Below are 15,400 nucleotides of genomic sequence, written 5' to 3' on the forward strand. Positions count from 1 at the left end.
GACATCCGCACATGTTCCGCCGACATGGTCGTGGGCCTGGCCAGAAAACAAAACAAGTTATCAAAACGTCGAAAAGACCGAAAGAAGTTTACCTTTTTCCGCGACGATGACGCGGTTCCTCTGACGCCAGCGGAACGGTAAATGGGAGCGTCACATCAAATATATATATATATCTGTTCTATAGAAGATACCAGATATAAGTAGAAAGAAAAGCAAACAGTCGGCCAAATTGTAGACCATCTGAAAAACGTCGACTCACTTTATTCCCAGGGAAACTGAAGCAAGAATTTCATGGTGGAGTAATAGAGGTAATTATGCGGGTCCCAGAGTTGGGGAGAATATATAGGAAAACTCAATCAATAAGTGCACGCCCATCTGCAAGACCGGGAAAAAGCCGTGACAGGCACGTAGTACGGTCAATCCCAGTGAAATATGGATTTCCCCGCCCTAATGGGATTCATATAGAGCTGCATCCCAGATCTTAACCAGCTGTAAGTGGGATTCGAGGAAACTCCTTTGTCTGGCCTGCCCAAAAAACGCATGTTTCCTGCTTCCGCTGCAGTCAACACACGGAGTCACTCAACTGCCATTTACCCATGCCCCCAAACTCCAAAAAATCCACCCAATCTCCCCCGGACTCAACACCCCCATCCATGGCCATTGGCATCGAACAAAGAGCCGGGCTGAGTTTTGTTTTAACGCATTTTCGGCGTTGTCTCGGCAACCGGCAAACCGAGGAACCAAAAGAATAACACGTCTGGGGATCCCCCAGTGGGTGGGGCTCTGGGCGTTGGATGATGGGTGGTGGACAGGGGCTGCTCACTCGAGGGTTGCTTCTGCCGACAGCACGTGTCTGGGGTACTGCGCCTGCTCGTGGAAAAACAAAAGCAGCTGATTGCAGGAGTTCCGCAACAAAGTTGCGGAGGCAAATGTTGACAAGCGTTAACCCCAGAAAGGTTGAAGGTCAAAAAACTATAAAGTTTTAAGTTTTAACAAAGTATGGAATATAAAATACATCTATTGCAAGGGAAAATCTGCCAAGTGCGAATGATGAGGTAAACAACTTTTCGCTAAGATAAGTGCAGTCCATTGCCAAATTTCGATTTCACAAAGCAACCAAAAAGTCGCGACACCTTGAACTTGAGGTGAAATTGTTTGTAGCTTTTAACTCTGAGTAACAATTAAGCAAGTTTTTCATCTGGGCGCATAAGCAAAACTGCTGAACAAAAGGCCCGCGAGTTGGTAACTACTTTTAAACCTTCCACTGGGCCGGCCTAATGAAATGTCGAATGGCCAGACAAAAGACAAAAGAGCCAAGCAAAAAGCGAAAAAGCTGTAAGCCCATGTTGACGTCGTAATTTTGCATCATTACCGCCGCCTTCAACTGCTCTCCTCCGGACTTGAAAAGCGGGCAATCTGCGGCGTGGGAAAGTCAACCCGACGCGATCTTGAATATGGCCAACTATGGGATCTGGGATCTCCGATCTTGGATCTCGGATCTCTGAGATCTCCGCGCATTGTCCGGATCTTCATTGCCTTTCATTGCTCTCATCAACTTGGAGCTTGGCGCCTTCGTGGATAATTGTCACTCTTTCGGCTGCCAAAATCGCTGCTCTTGGGACTTTTGTGAGTCCCATTCGCTTTCTGCCATAATTCATTGCATAAGTCAATTTCTGCTTACCTGATGATTTATATGACGCGATGCATTACCGGCAATTCACCTGAGTTTCATATGGCTGCACTGGGAAAAAAGTGTGCCTTCTTCTTCTTAAGATCACTTTAGACTCATAGCAATTGTAAATAGTCCCATGGTCATATATCTTAGACAAATATTTGTGTTTATTTTCTTAAAATAAGTCGAATACAATTAAAATTATTGTTGTAGATTTTTCTAAGTGCCGCCACACGATCCACCTCGATGGCCTGCCTGATATCATTTTGCGGTTTGCCATCAAGTCAGATACTTCTGTTGGGAATATATCATGTTTTAGTATTATTAGCTGTGAGATATTATTATTTATACTTATTCAGCCTCAACTGCGGCTGCAACCTTGCTAAAAAACCGCTCAAACTCAACAGTTGCCACGGCCGTTGATTTATGGTTGCCTTTAAATCGTTTATCTCGAACCGGGTACTTGACATAGAGACAATGACAGAGACCCTCTAGGAACCGGGGAGTTGGCATTGATCGTGATCGGGAGTGCAGCAGGCACTCTTCACATCATTTATATGAGCTATATGAGGTATTTTTGCATACATTTTCAACACCTTGAGGGAATCTGTGGGCTTACAACTCCATTAGAGATCATTCCGTGTGAGGGCCTCGTAAAGCGATGGCTGGATGGCGTGCCATTTTTTATGCCGCGCCAAATAGTTTATAAAACAATTCATTTTGTTATATCATTAAGTCGCCATAAACCGCTGCCGCATTGCCAAACTGATCGCGTGATCACTCTCAGTCTCGGTTCACATTCACTTTTGGCCAAAGAAATTTCAATTTTAATTACCGCACTGGGTAATTCAATTACAAAACGCGAGTGAGCTGAGCGAGCAAGTGGACTGCTGATCAACGATCCCCGGAATGGCTTCTAATTATATGCAGAAGCGTCTCAGTTCCGTGGAACCTGAGCTCCCTGAGCTGTCCGTCAGTCGTGTGGAATGGAGGTGGTATCGCCTGTATGTATCTTCAGGGTGTGGCTCAGCATGTCCATTCACCGCACCCAGGAGTTTGGCACTCAAACTAATTGCTCGCTAAACGCTTTCCAAAGGGCAATTACTGCACTAAAAACTATAGCTATCGACTGTGGAAACAGGAGAAGTTCAAGCCCGGGAGGAGCCACTCGCGTGTCTGCCCTCTGACCTATGGCTCCTGGCCAGCAGATATTCCCCAATCCCAATCTCACTCCACCGCGTCTGCAATTTCTGCCATTATTCCATTAGCCAGGCTTTTACTTTGATTTCACGTCTCAGCGGTTGTGGCTAAACTTTGAACTTTACCAATGCCATTTTCCATGCGGTTATGCATGGTAATTGAAATCGAGTTTTAGTTTCGTTTGGATTTCAGTTGGAGACTCTAGCTTAGAGATACAGTTTCAGTGCTATTAATTCTGAGATTCTTGAGATATTACATTTGATTTGATGTCCTCCTGACTGCATAGGAAATATTTCCAAAACTTCTTCGGTTTCCTGAAGTAAGATAATAAAATGTAAGGTGCTAAAACGCTCCTGATATAGTCATCCTGTTACTCTTCAACGGATTTACACACGATCAGCAAACAGTGGACACTTTGTCCGACATTTTAGGTAGATGAGGTCCGAAAACCAAGCACCTGGTCAGCGTTTGCCTGTCGCGGGTCTGTCAAAAATTTTCCAAATTAATATGCAATTTAGCTGTCAGCAGTTTTGCTGTTTGTTTACCTGCCGTAGGTTCGCAGGTGGCGAGCCTCGTCGGGATTGGAACTCAGATACCTAAGTGTACTGGGACCCAATCCATGCTGCCTGCTCATTCGTCTTGGTTCGCTCGTCGCGTGCAGTTCGCTTTTCAATCGCTTTTCCAGTGCCTCTCGTAGTAAGGAAAACACGTGCAGAGATTTCCCAAATGTGAGTGCGCCTTGTTTTTCCTTTAGCATGGCCATTGCCAAATCGAAAACCAAACGAGTTCTTAGCGGTTTCTGAATGCCGCCTGTCGTTCCGAATAATCCGTGACATATATAAATGCCGGGCCCATTTCGTTGGGGTTTTGTTTTCCGCGCGACTTTGACTCACGCTTTGAGATATTTCTCAAGGCGGCCAGAATCCAGAAATCAAAATGTACCGAATCGTGTCCGGTGACTAATAACCGTCTGCTCAGAAGTTTATGAAAAATCTCCGAGTCGTTCTTAACGGTGCTGCTAAAAAAAAAAAGTGAATACAAGGCGGTTTGCATTCGATACAGATAGAATCTTGTTTTTCTGAGACAAAGCCCAGCTTTTGATCAATGGAAGTGCTGAATGAAATGTGCGGGAAATAATAACGATTCCAGTGGAATTCTATGCCATTTCTAGCGAGCATAATAATGAATTGTGTTGTCCCTCAACAAGTATTTGAAATTTGTTTTATTGGCAAAACATAATTCCAATAAATTCATAAACCGGGAGCTTATGAATAATGCAGAATAATATGTTTGCCCCAACTTCCACCGTCTTACATGCTTTAAAATGTCAGTTGGTACAAGGAAACTGAATGGCTAAGAGGATAATCCCCCGAGCCAAGCAATCAACTTGTCTCATTAGCCGCCCGCGGCTTTTTAACGTCAACGTCTGACGGCCAATAAAAATGAGACCCAGCCATAACAATAACCGATCCGATGACCATTTGCAGAAGAAAATACCATTGCCAACTGCGAGGAAAATCGCTGCCCAGCGCCTAATAAAATCCATGGTCCATGGATGGTCCCCTATTAAAGGAGAAAGTTGGTTTGGTTTGGCTGCAGAGGAGGGCAAACATCTCAGCAGAAATAAAAGGCCGACTGACTGTCGATCGCTTCCTGTGCATTCTATTCGAAGAGGGACGTTCGAATAAGGCAGCTCCACTCGTTCATTAGTGGCCGGGAAAATGCCATGTCACGAGTTTCCTATTAAGATGGGGAAAATGGGAACGGATTGTGGAGTCCATTGAGGAAAACGCACGTTTTCAGCCATTCCTGCATGCATTCGTATCTGCACTCGAAGCTCTTTATCTCATATCTCGTGGATTCGCACCTTAATTGCCACACTTTATGCGCACTTTTTTAACGGTCTATCGTCTGTTTCTCTCTCTTGCAGCAATATCGTTGCGAAAAGCAAGAGTCACTCGGGCATATCAGCACCCATCGGCCTTGGCCCCCAGCTACCACCCCTTCCCCTCGGCGGCGGCTTCGTTAAGTTGCGTCATGTAGCCAAGGAGGAGGACACCAGTAGCAGCAGCACCACATCCTCCGCCAAGGAATCGCCAGATAAGAAGGATCTCGGCCAGGAGCAGGCAGAAGCTTCGGGAGACTCATCGCACCCAACGGCTCTGCCGCAGTTTCTTCAAGGCGTTCAACGATCATCAACCGAGGTGAGTCTAGTATCCATCTGAAGAAGACGGAAGAGGTTAGATGTTAAGTAGAAAAATCCCAAAGAGTCAAGAACGAATCAATTCCCTTGGATAATTTCAACAAAGAACCCCCCTAATTGTATCTGACCCAGTGTCAATTGAACCGATTCACGTGTGAGCTGATGCCAACCATCCATTATCGATTATCCATTTATCCAGGTCATGGGCCCCGATCAGCGCTCTTTGGTGATTTCGAAGACCGGCTCCATTGCGGAGCGTTTGGCGGCACTCCACAAAAGTGGCGAGGACGACTGGAAGAAGCGCATCTCGAAGCGCGACGAAGTCGACGATGTGCACCGTGAAAACTTCGTAAACGTGAGTACCCACCACTTGTATCTGGTATCTGCAATCTTGAATATGGAGTATGTAGTGTATATGGTATCTGGAAGATAGGTTAAGTTGCAATGCATGCGGTGGTCTGCTGTGGACCGCAACGAATCCGATCTCGATCTCGATCGCAATTGCGTGAAAATGGTTTCCTTATTGCTAATCGTTTTGTTTATTAACGTTGTTGCACTTTTCTATGCAATTTCTGCAATGTGCCCGTTGTTCGTGCAATGCCAACTGAGCGTTAAACCTGACGGCAATGACATAATAATGCGAAAAGTGCAAGTGATACCGATCGCGGAGGGATGAGGATGAGGCTGGGGGTGTTATCTGGATGATGTGTGTGACTTACATCCGAGGAGGGAAGTGACGTAAATGAAGTGGGTATCGCGATAAGGTCTTTCTGCGAATTGCGTGTATTATGAATAATCAGAATGGATCATAATGCTACAGAAGGCCATTCTATACTTACCGAACCTAAATACCTGTAAAATGTCTCACGGTTACGAAAATGAAATATTCGATAAGAAAATGAATCACTGGCATCTTCATTCGCATTATAATACATTATAATATATTGCTAAGTAATTAAGAATTTTAATGTTTATTTTAAGTTTTACATTGCAGTTTGTCTGTCGTACTTGATAAATTTACATTACGTATACGTCGTGTATACTACATGTAGTATACACAAAAACGTTGCATACTTTCGGGCATAGCGCCAACACACGGCGGTTCGAATCTCGTAAGAAATGTTGCATACTTTCAGGGTGACCATGGTCCAACTTTGCATTGATTTTCAAACGAAAACGAACTTTTGCACCTTTTTTTGGGGGAAGTGCAAGTTTGGCAAGTTTGCTGTTTTCACTAGCCAACTCAAGAGCTTCGCCTGCTTTTGCCTTATTATTTATGGGCATGGGCACTTTGCGGCTGCTGCTATCAGACCTGGTTTAAAATCCGATTCCGTTTGGACTGTCAATTAGCCGATCCATTGAAAATTGCCGCTAGCTTTTGGCGAGACATGAAGTTTAGTGAACTCTCTCTCTGGTAAACGGTTACTTCTGGTTCATAATTATGCGGGTAGTCTTCGCCCGCCCTTTTCGCGCCTTTCCCCAAAGTAGTCGCCGAAGTAATCACACTTAATTACTGGGACTCCGCCTCCTTATACGAGTTTATATGTGTATATATATGGTGCCCACCATCCCATCGTCTGTTGGGTGGAGAAATTGTGAGGAAATCGTGTCAGAGCGATCTTCTGACCCACACACCAAACAAAATGCATATTATATTCCCCACTCTCAGGCCAAATGAGTTTTCAAGTGCTGTCGCTTTTGTTATTGTTGTGGTTGCTACAGCTGTTACTGTTTTGGGTTCCCTATTTTCATGGTGGCTCAGTGCACTGAGAGAAAGAATTGTGTGGGTTCCTCTTGCGAGAATTTTACTTGCATTACATTGTTTTACAAACTGCAAAGTATTATTTTCTGTGTGCTTGGCGACAGGACAAGGTCAATGTGCAGAGCGTATATTTAGAGAAGATACATCATCTGAAAGGGAGTGCCCATTTCGCTTGTTCCCCACCCAAAGTTCTACCCTCATTTTCCGCCCCACGACACTTGACGCCCATTATAGTACAATTTATTAATAATTAAGATGAATTTCTGTTTTCCCTGCTCTGATGGACGCGAGACACTCGAATTCATGCGCTGTTTGGCAGACGTCCCAGGTGGCGTATGCGCAATTAGTCTGCCCAACTCTTTGACGCAGTCCCCAAGCGCGTGTCAAGGCAGAAAGAAATCTTTGTAATTTAGCACAATTTATCAGGCCGCGATCGCAGAAAGCGAGTGAGCAAACGAGCGGAGCAAATGAAAATGCGCATAGTAATGAAGGGCCCGCCAGAGTGCCGCATCCAGAATACAGCAACTAGCATCCAGCATCTAGCATCCAGCATCTTGCATCCAGCATCCAGGAGTTTCGGTTCCAAGAGGGCAGCTAAAAATATATAGACAGTGTCTAGTTTTCTGCTCCTGCCTTCACAATTTGGAGGCAACTGCCAACTTACATTTTGCCATAATTTTCCAAACTTGCCTTGTGGGCTGTGGCAAGCGCAGCATCTGGGAAAGCAAACCAAGAGCAGCTACAGCAGCCAGACCAGACACTCCGAGAAAAAATGTAACTCAAAAATATACGTTTGGTTCCTAAGCTGTAGGCAGTAAGTCTCTAAACTATAGCAATTATCTTTCAAATAAATTCGTCTGATCTTCAACTTTTTGATTAAACCAAACACTTGCCTCTTGGAAATATATGTTTTTAAGAAGTTTACTTACGTTTTTCCCTAACTGTAGCAACAATTACAAAGCGAAGAAATAAAGATGGAAAAGGAGGCGACCGAAGGTTGCTTTTGGACTGCTTCTAACTGGCAGAAGTTGTTGTTTTAGGGGCTTCGCAGGGTCCACAGCATTTGATCTCCGGCTGGAGATCTTGAACGTGCTCATCTTCCAGCTGCAGGCCTCGCCTCATGCTGTTGTAAATTGTTTTGTAAATTTGATATACTTGCAGTTTTCTGCTGCAGCTCGCCGCAGTCTACTTCATTATCATTGTTGCTGCTGCGATGTTGCTGCAATGCCGCAATGTTGCTGCGGTGCTGTTGATGTTGCTGCTGTACTTGTTCATTAGTCCATGCCCTCCTCGCTGTAGTGACAACAGCGGCGGAAAGGGGCAGAAAAACAGCAGTAGCCCGAGCTGTTCATAAACTTCTAAAATCAACTGCGACCCTCTGTTTTCCCCGTTTGTATCTGTATCTGTATATATATATATATCTGCTGCTGTATCTGTATCTGGCTGATGTATCTACGAGCTGCAAGAATGCCTGCTTATTGCTGATTACTTTTATTGCTTCTGTGTGTGATTCATTACTTCTCGAGATAAGGTGGCTTGCTGCTCTCGATCCTCTACCTTTTTTCTTAGTTTCTTGGCAGCTATTGAATTTTTAGACAATTACATCATTGTGCCTCAAGTTGCTGAACTTGCATTGGTTTATTTTTAGTGCGACTAAATGAATTTCGCGTTAGGCCTTCTTGGTTGAATTCTTCTTTTCTGGTGATTCATCTCATCAGCTTGGGCAGATGTGGGCCCAGCCCAAAAATTTCGTTGTCCCTTTTTATGTGGTCACATTCCAGTCACGAAGTGTACAGAAAATGTGTGTGTATACAGATGATCGTTTTAAGTTTTGGTAAAATGTAAAAGTAAGACTTAAACAATAATGAATTTCGAAATAAGAATTGAGAAATAATTACAAAGAACGAATACTTGTTCAGTTTTATAGCTGATATTTGTCATTTTAAATTCACCCTTTTTATATTTTACCCTTTTTTACGGCATGCCCACAATGATCTTGTTTACAACGCTTAGTTTAATTTAAAAACCCTTCTAAGCTGACGTCTTCGCAGCTTCGTCTTTCTCCTCGTCATCGGAGACTCGCAGCTTCGTTTTCCTCGAAGACCCGGCTTTTGAAGAATCCGATCCAATGCGCTACGATGCGATCCCGAGTTTCCGAGTTCCCGACTTCGGCGGTCTGTAAATTTACGAGGCAGTTTGAATCGCGACTTGGAAGCGAGTGGTTCGCACTTCGCAGCGGCAATTCGAGTTTGATTTAAGCTCTCGATTCGCCAGACTTTGTTGCTATTGTTATTAGTATGCATTATTACCCGCTGCCGGTTTCAATTGACATTAAAATTGATAAGCGGCAACTAAAAATAAAAATAAAACTGGAGGCCCGCTGCGAGTTGCATAAAAAGTAATGCGAAGTGGTTTCCTGAGTTGCATAAACTGTCGAATGCAACAGGAAGCGAATGGCACTGTTTTTACTTATCTATTTTTTTTGGTTCGCATTCGCTTGGCAGCGGCTGAAAAGAAAAAGTGAAATATGAAATTATGAAAAGCGATATATAAATACCAAAGTGTTTCAAGGCTGGCTATTCCACTTGTGTGCACAAATGGGCACAAATACATAAAAGACTACCCACCCACCTGCAAATACAAAACTTTCTCAAAGTGCGACTGTCAAAATAAAATAAGATTTGACATGAAATCTCCGAAGTGACCGCAATCTCTTTGGCCATTACAAATCGCGTAGAAAAGATTCGGAAACAGAACCAGAACCCACGCAAATGATTCAGAAATAAGTATTTCACTTTGCTCGACACAAAATGTGTTCTGAAATCAAAAAAGCGCATCTGTTTTCACATCTAGTCGCGATGCAAATGTCTATATTAGATGGGAAGATTTTACTGAAAGATGACACAAATTTCTAAGGGGGCAAAATCAACAATTAGCAATTAATTCCCATAAATCACAAAGAGGCACCCCAGTTGCTCCGCTTGTTGTTGTTGATCGTGCCTTTCTATATTTGGTTTATTTACCTACGTGAGCTGTTTGCATATGTCGCGTCTCTGATAAACCAGGCAAATAGCACCCAAGATGATACAGAGCGCAGTGGAAATGTGGAAACCCCTGCAAATATTTACAATAATCTTGCAAGAGAGATATATTCCTAAAAAAAACATTAAAAACATAACATGCTATTAAAATAAAAAAATATGAGTGCGAACTATAATCATATTAAATTACAATAAATATTAACTTAAAATACAAAAATTATATTATTTAGTACAAGATTCGCAAAGGGTTAAGGTTTGCTGAAAGAACTTCTTTGAAATGAAAGTTGCCCATTCGCTGGCTCCCTCGCACGCGCACGCTCTTATCAGACATGACCAACTACTTGACCCAAGCAGACCCAACCAGAACAACAACAACAACAATTGCAGACCGAACAACAACAACAGCGCAACAGCATCATCAGATTGCCAAGAAGAATTCTGCGCAAGTGCAGCAGGTTTGCTCTCTTGAAGAGCGAGCGCAAGGCGACTGCGCTCGCCAAAGAGAGCAGCCGAGCGAGCGAGAGAGCAAAAGCTCCCCGCTTTGGGGAGCAGTTTCGTATCGCACCGCTGAATTTCGCATCGGCATTCGCGTTCACGTCTGAGTTCGAAAAGAGGAGCCGAAGAGAGGAGAACGACCGCGAGGCGCAACGGAATACAAAAAGCGGCTGAAGAAACAAAAGAATCCGATCCGAAACAGCTCGCAAAAAACTAAATTGCAACTAAATAAATAAATAAATAAAGCTCGGGATATCAGATGTCGGGCCAAGATAAAAATACGCACTAATGAAAATATAAATATAAATATTAATGCAAGCTGCAGTCGCAAAGTGCAAAGCGCAGTGGACACCACTTGAAGAAAGGTGTGTGGGTGTGTGAGGATGTAATCCTTAAAACTACGAAACTTTTGAATGCGAGTTTGCAATGTTTTGAGTGTCACTCATAATTTTATAAATGTCTTACCAAGCTCTTTTTATTCAAAACAAATTGAACTCGAGCTGAAGTGGTACAAAACATTGCAAAACTCAAAACAAAGCTTGAATAAACATTTAAACAAGAAAATAATACATAAATACCTAAAAATATTTGAAAAGAAAGAACCAAAATCTGCGAAGTGTAATGACCAGCTCTTGAAAACACTTTAAAAACTGAACGTCCAACAAAATCTGAATAATTTCCAGAACTCTCACCAATAAAGAGAACATACATGCATATATTTGTGTGGACACAAAAAGAAAAACGCGAATTAAGTAAATAAACCAGTCACGGAAGACATTGCTAAATAAATAAAAACTCCAAGTAAATATTTTGCAATGTGTTCCGTTCTGCCAGCCGTGAAAATAAATTAAATATCCCATTATTTAACCAATCCCCTTGCAGAGTGATGTGATGTCATAATAAAACTTTGCCCTTATCGACAATATAAAAAAAGTGAAATAAACGATATCAGCGGAAAAGCGAGGTAAAAGTTAATAAATACCCGCCAAGCAAATCGAATTGCAATTTGTGATAACAAAGCGAGCATGACGGACTACACGGAATACGTGGAAACCGCCTGGAAGTATGCGGAATGGCTACCTTACCTCCTCGTCTCGTACGTGGTAGTCACCCTGCTGCCCAAGTCCCTCATCCGGATGAAACGCTTCGCGGACGCGGACTACGAGGCCAACAGGAACATGTTCCACCGCTGCTACGGCCCAGAGCTATGCTGCCACGTCCTGGGCCAGGAGCAGGTCGCCGGAAAGGTGAAACCCAAGGCCAGGAAGCCAGTAACCCGGGTGTATCCCAAGCGTCAGCAGGTGGCTCCCAAAGCGGAGCTACCACCTCCAAGTCCAGCTCCCGTGAAGCGGAGCAACGTCACCAAGATAGCCAGGATGTTTGAGACGGGCAACACGCGCCAGGTGAGCCGAGTTGCGCCCATAACGCTTCCCGAGATCAGGATGTTCGGAGCAAGCGATGAGTCCAGGGACTCGACGCCCTGCGCCTCGCGGAAAACCAGCATCTCCAGTCAGCTCTCGGCCCAGCTGCAGCACATCGAGCAGTCGATGCACCTGTGGCAGGAACTGGAGGAGGAGCCCTCCAAGAAGTCATCCGGCCACAGCGATTGGGAGCCCGTGGCAGTGCCGGTTCCAAGACGAACTCGTGGTACCTCTGCCACGCCATCTACGGCCTCCCCGCTTTCCAGTTCCCCGGAACCGGAGCACTCCCGCTCTCCGGTTCTCCTGAGGAAGCCGCCTTCCCTGTGCCTGCAGACCAGCATGGAGGACATATTCCAGGTGATCGCCCGGTGTGCCGAGGAGCCGGAAGACTGCCCGGACTGCCAGTGCCTGTCGCCGGTGACCAGCATCGATGATATTCTCTCCGAGCGGAGGTTCTCTCGCCCCCTCTCCGCCTACTCCATCACCGATCTCCTCAACGAAGAGCAGGCCTCGTGTATCGAAGAGACCACGTACATCAACGAAACCAGATGAGGAGCACGGAGGGATTGAAGGAACGTTCTATAGTGCCATCCCCCAGGGTCAGATGGAACCACCAGGTGAACTCCCATCCCATCCAGGCATTTGTCCAGGTAACAAAGCCACCGGAGACCTTGCCAAGTCCCAAATCCACAGGAAACCGCCCGCATTTTGTTTGTTTAATCGACGGAAACTTAAGCAACTCAAAGTCAAGACTTTCCAACCCAAATCGCAATTGGCATCGAAGCCTGTACTTAGAATCCCAATCAATTGTATAAAAACGTTTGTTGTGTCTGGAAACCGAATTCAAATTGCGAAGCATCTCATTCACAGAGAACAGTACTGCTAAACTAATATGCTGATTGTACGTATTAACTTATGAATAAACATGAATTTGTATGGTAGTATTACTTATCGTTAAATGTACTATATGTTATAAATGAGAACTGTATCAAATGCAGCGCACACACCTTATTGTCGTATATTCTTAATAAAGAGAAAACACTGTATATTTTCGTATGCACAGCTGCTTGGGCATGCGAACAATTTTAGATGAACGTTGACCATCTAGTTATTTCTTGCACCTTTTTAGCCCGGCACAGCTGCCAGCTAATTTATTTTTCAGTTTGGCAAGTCTAGCAAGACCATCCAAGCGTGTCTTGGCCCCAAACACAATTTGTCAAATAAATTGACGCAAATCAAAACGTTGGAGCGATCATTAATTATAAATTGGGAGATGGGAAAAGTATTCACCGCAAAACGATTGTGATGTGAGGTAATTTCGTTGCTGTGGCTTTTGATTGATTCGATGGGGATTTATAATGTCGACGAGCAACAGCAGAAGATACACCAGATACCCTACGGTGAAAGGTCTCTGGGGATGTGAGTTCCATTGAACCTTGGAACATTCCTTCCATTGAACAAACAAGAACGAACAATAAATCCGCAGCCGGGCGACCTTATCAATCCCATTATGCTGCTCTCCAGTTGATGTGGCCGCACCCAGGGAACTTTAGATTAAGCAGCTCTACAGATACACGAGTTCCGGGAAATTTTCCAGTTTATTTCTCCACAGCGAAGCCACAAAATTAGCCAGATGCCCACGCATTCCGCACTTGATCTTGACCATCAAGCAATTGGCAACCTCAACTTGGCCTAATTGGCAGCGATTCGATTTGGTTTGATTTGGCTTGGCTTAGTTTTACCGGTTGCCAAATTCCACCAAAAGCAGAGAAAAATAAATATGTTCATATGCTAATTTTAACATTTTCTGTAGTTTTGCTGAATATATCTATTTTTCATCTCATGCGAAAACCAAATACAGCGACGCAAATAAGCACAACGGCCAATAAAATATTGTAAATTGGCCTTTATTGGCTGAGATTCTGTGGCGTCATACCTTTCTGGTTGATGTGGTCACATCACTTTTGGGCTCTCCTCTAGCGGAAGAATTCTACCTTTCGGTTTCAATCGCATCGTTCGTTAATCAAATTGTTGTCCCGCCGCTTTGTTTTCCTTGTTCATTAGCCCCCTGCTCTTGCCCACTTCGAGTTCCATTATTTGTTTTATCAATTTATGTACGGGATGATTCATTCCGAGAGGTTCGTATGACACACGCTGAAATTCAAGAGAAATACGTCGTTGTGGCGAAAGAGTTAAGAGGGTCCTCAAGGCTGGCTACTATTTTTGTCTCTTCGATTGCAGCGTTTGACATTCAGGCTTTAAATTATCATAATTTATTGTAGAGCACAATTACTGACAGGGGCGCACAAATAAGGCTAAAGACCAGCGAACAAACATACGCAAACATTCCTAAACATTGCATAAGCAAATCAAACACAGATTTGACAACATTAAACAAGATAATGCGATTATGAACTTCACCCAAAGACACAGTTTTGGTCAGATAAGATACGCTTGTTTTATATCTTTATCGATATTTCAGTCACGCCATAACTTATGCTGATGCCCGTGTAAACACATGAATTAACTTTTCGCTAGACACTGCCAGTTTCAGAATGTAAACAAATCAATAGTGCAGGGAAGTCGAGTGAACACCGCGTTCCATATCGGCAGCTATTCGGTTCTTATCTTTCCACTGAATTGAGAGTACAGAACACCAGGAGAAAGAACTACATACATTGTACATTATGGACTGTCCATCATAAAAGTTTATTTTGCAACTGCAAAAACTAGTACAAATATAATAAAATGTTATAATTGCACTCATTCTACAATGACAAGAATATTATGATCAGAAAACATTTTTACACAGATCCTGATGCTCTGGTACTAACCTATACCAAATTCGACCCTAGCCCAGCCCGATATTTCGCAGTGCAGCCTTATCTAATCGAATGACGCGCACTGTCTCCCGCCGGAGCTCTCCAGTGGCGCGGGTCTAGAGCTCTGGAGCTTCGGCGAAGGTGCGCAATTAGCCAAGCGGCGATTGGCAGTCGCCAGATTGGCATTGTGCTGGCCGGCAGCAAAGCAAACGACACTCGAGTCGAGTTCCCGATACTTTGGCGCATCCATTGCGGGTCACTAATGGAGCGTACTTGGCTGTAGAGGCCTTCAGATTTCGAGGTGTGCCAGGGAAATGCGACGCAGCAGCTGGAAAATCGCCAATCGCTAATAATAAACAAACAAGCTATTAAATCGCAGGCATGGAAAAAGTAAAACTGGTAAAAGCTTTTTCCTCAATCCAAAAACCTTTGGCAAACAGAAGCGTTGTGGCCCGTGACTCATTGGAATTGGGAACAACCCAGCCGATAAGGCCGCGAGATTGTTGACCATATATTGGAGGCTATTAAAACTTGGTTAATTTCTTTATAAACGCGTTCATATTTGGGGCTTAGAGCGTGGGTGGTCCCAAATTTTTGGAAAGTGAATGTAATCACGATCTCGTCTAACTCTTGTTTTTCAGGAATCGCTATCTTTGGCCCACTCGCTGTCGGACAAACCACTGCCCCCATCACCTTTGATACCCACCAGCTTGGAGGGCGGCAAGGTCTCCGATCGTTTGAGCAAACTCAAGTGCAACTCGGAGAACTGGAAGCAGCGCATAGG

General features: G+C 44.1%; 2 protein-coding genes and 1 long non-coding RNA gene across 17 annotated transcripts in view; 2 read left to right on the forward strand and 1 right to left on the reverse strand.

The window, feature by feature from the left end:
- LOC6736492 (supervillin) overlaps positions 1–15,400 on the forward strand; it is a 110,811-nt gene that overhangs the window by 91,362 nt on the left and 4,049 nt on the right. For 11 of the 13 annotated variants that reach the window (XM_039293719.2, XM_039293717.2, XM_039293718.2 and 8 more), the window contains 3 exons: positions 4,803–5,076; positions 5,275–5,430; positions 15,258–15,399. In XM_039293719.2, coding sequence (XP_039149653.1) covers positions 4,803–5,076; positions 5,275–5,430; positions 15,258–15,399 — 572 coding nt within the window. Of the gene's footprint in view, positions 1–3,505; positions 3,601–4,802; positions 5,077–5,274; positions 5,431–14,774; positions 15,016–15,257; position 15,400 lie in introns of those variants that run through there. The other 2 variants (XM_016170684.3, XM_016170688.3) reach the window with 2 other exon arrangements.
- Positions 6,599–9,765, reverse strand: LOC27208729. The gene is made up of 3 exons (XR_001601015.2): positions 9,469–9,765; positions 7,502–9,344; positions 6,599–7,431 (listed from the first exon to the last, which is right to left on the reverse strand). It is a non-coding gene; the product is annotated as an uncharacterized LOC27208729 (long non-coding RNA).
- LOC6736497 lies at positions 9,221–12,888 on the forward strand. Of its 3 annotated transcripts, none has more exons than XM_016170699.3 (2): positions 9,221–9,235; positions 11,256–12,888. In XM_016170699.3, the coding sequence occupies exon 2, from the start codon at positions 11,399–11,401 to the stop codon at positions 12,344–12,346; it is 948 nt and encodes a 315-aa protein (XP_016030046.1). In that variant the 5' UTR covers positions 9,221–9,235; positions 11,256–11,398; the 3' UTR covers positions 12,347–12,888. The 3 variants fall into 3 exon arrangements, with proteins under 3 accessions (XP_016030046.1, XP_016030048.1, XP_016030047.1); XM_016170701.3 differs by lacking the exon at positions 9,221–9,235 and adding an exon at positions 10,429–10,738; XM_016170700.3 differs by lacking the exon at positions 9,221–9,235 and adding an exon at positions 10,773–11,125.

Source organism: Drosophila simulans, chromosome 3L, assembly GCF_016746395.2.
Source record: "Drosophila simulans strain w501 chromosome 3L, Prin_Dsim_3.1, whole genome shotgun sequence".
In the NCBI taxonomy this organism is placed as follows: domain Eukaryota; kingdom Metazoa; phylum Arthropoda; class Insecta; order Diptera; family Drosophilidae; genus Drosophila; species Drosophila simulans.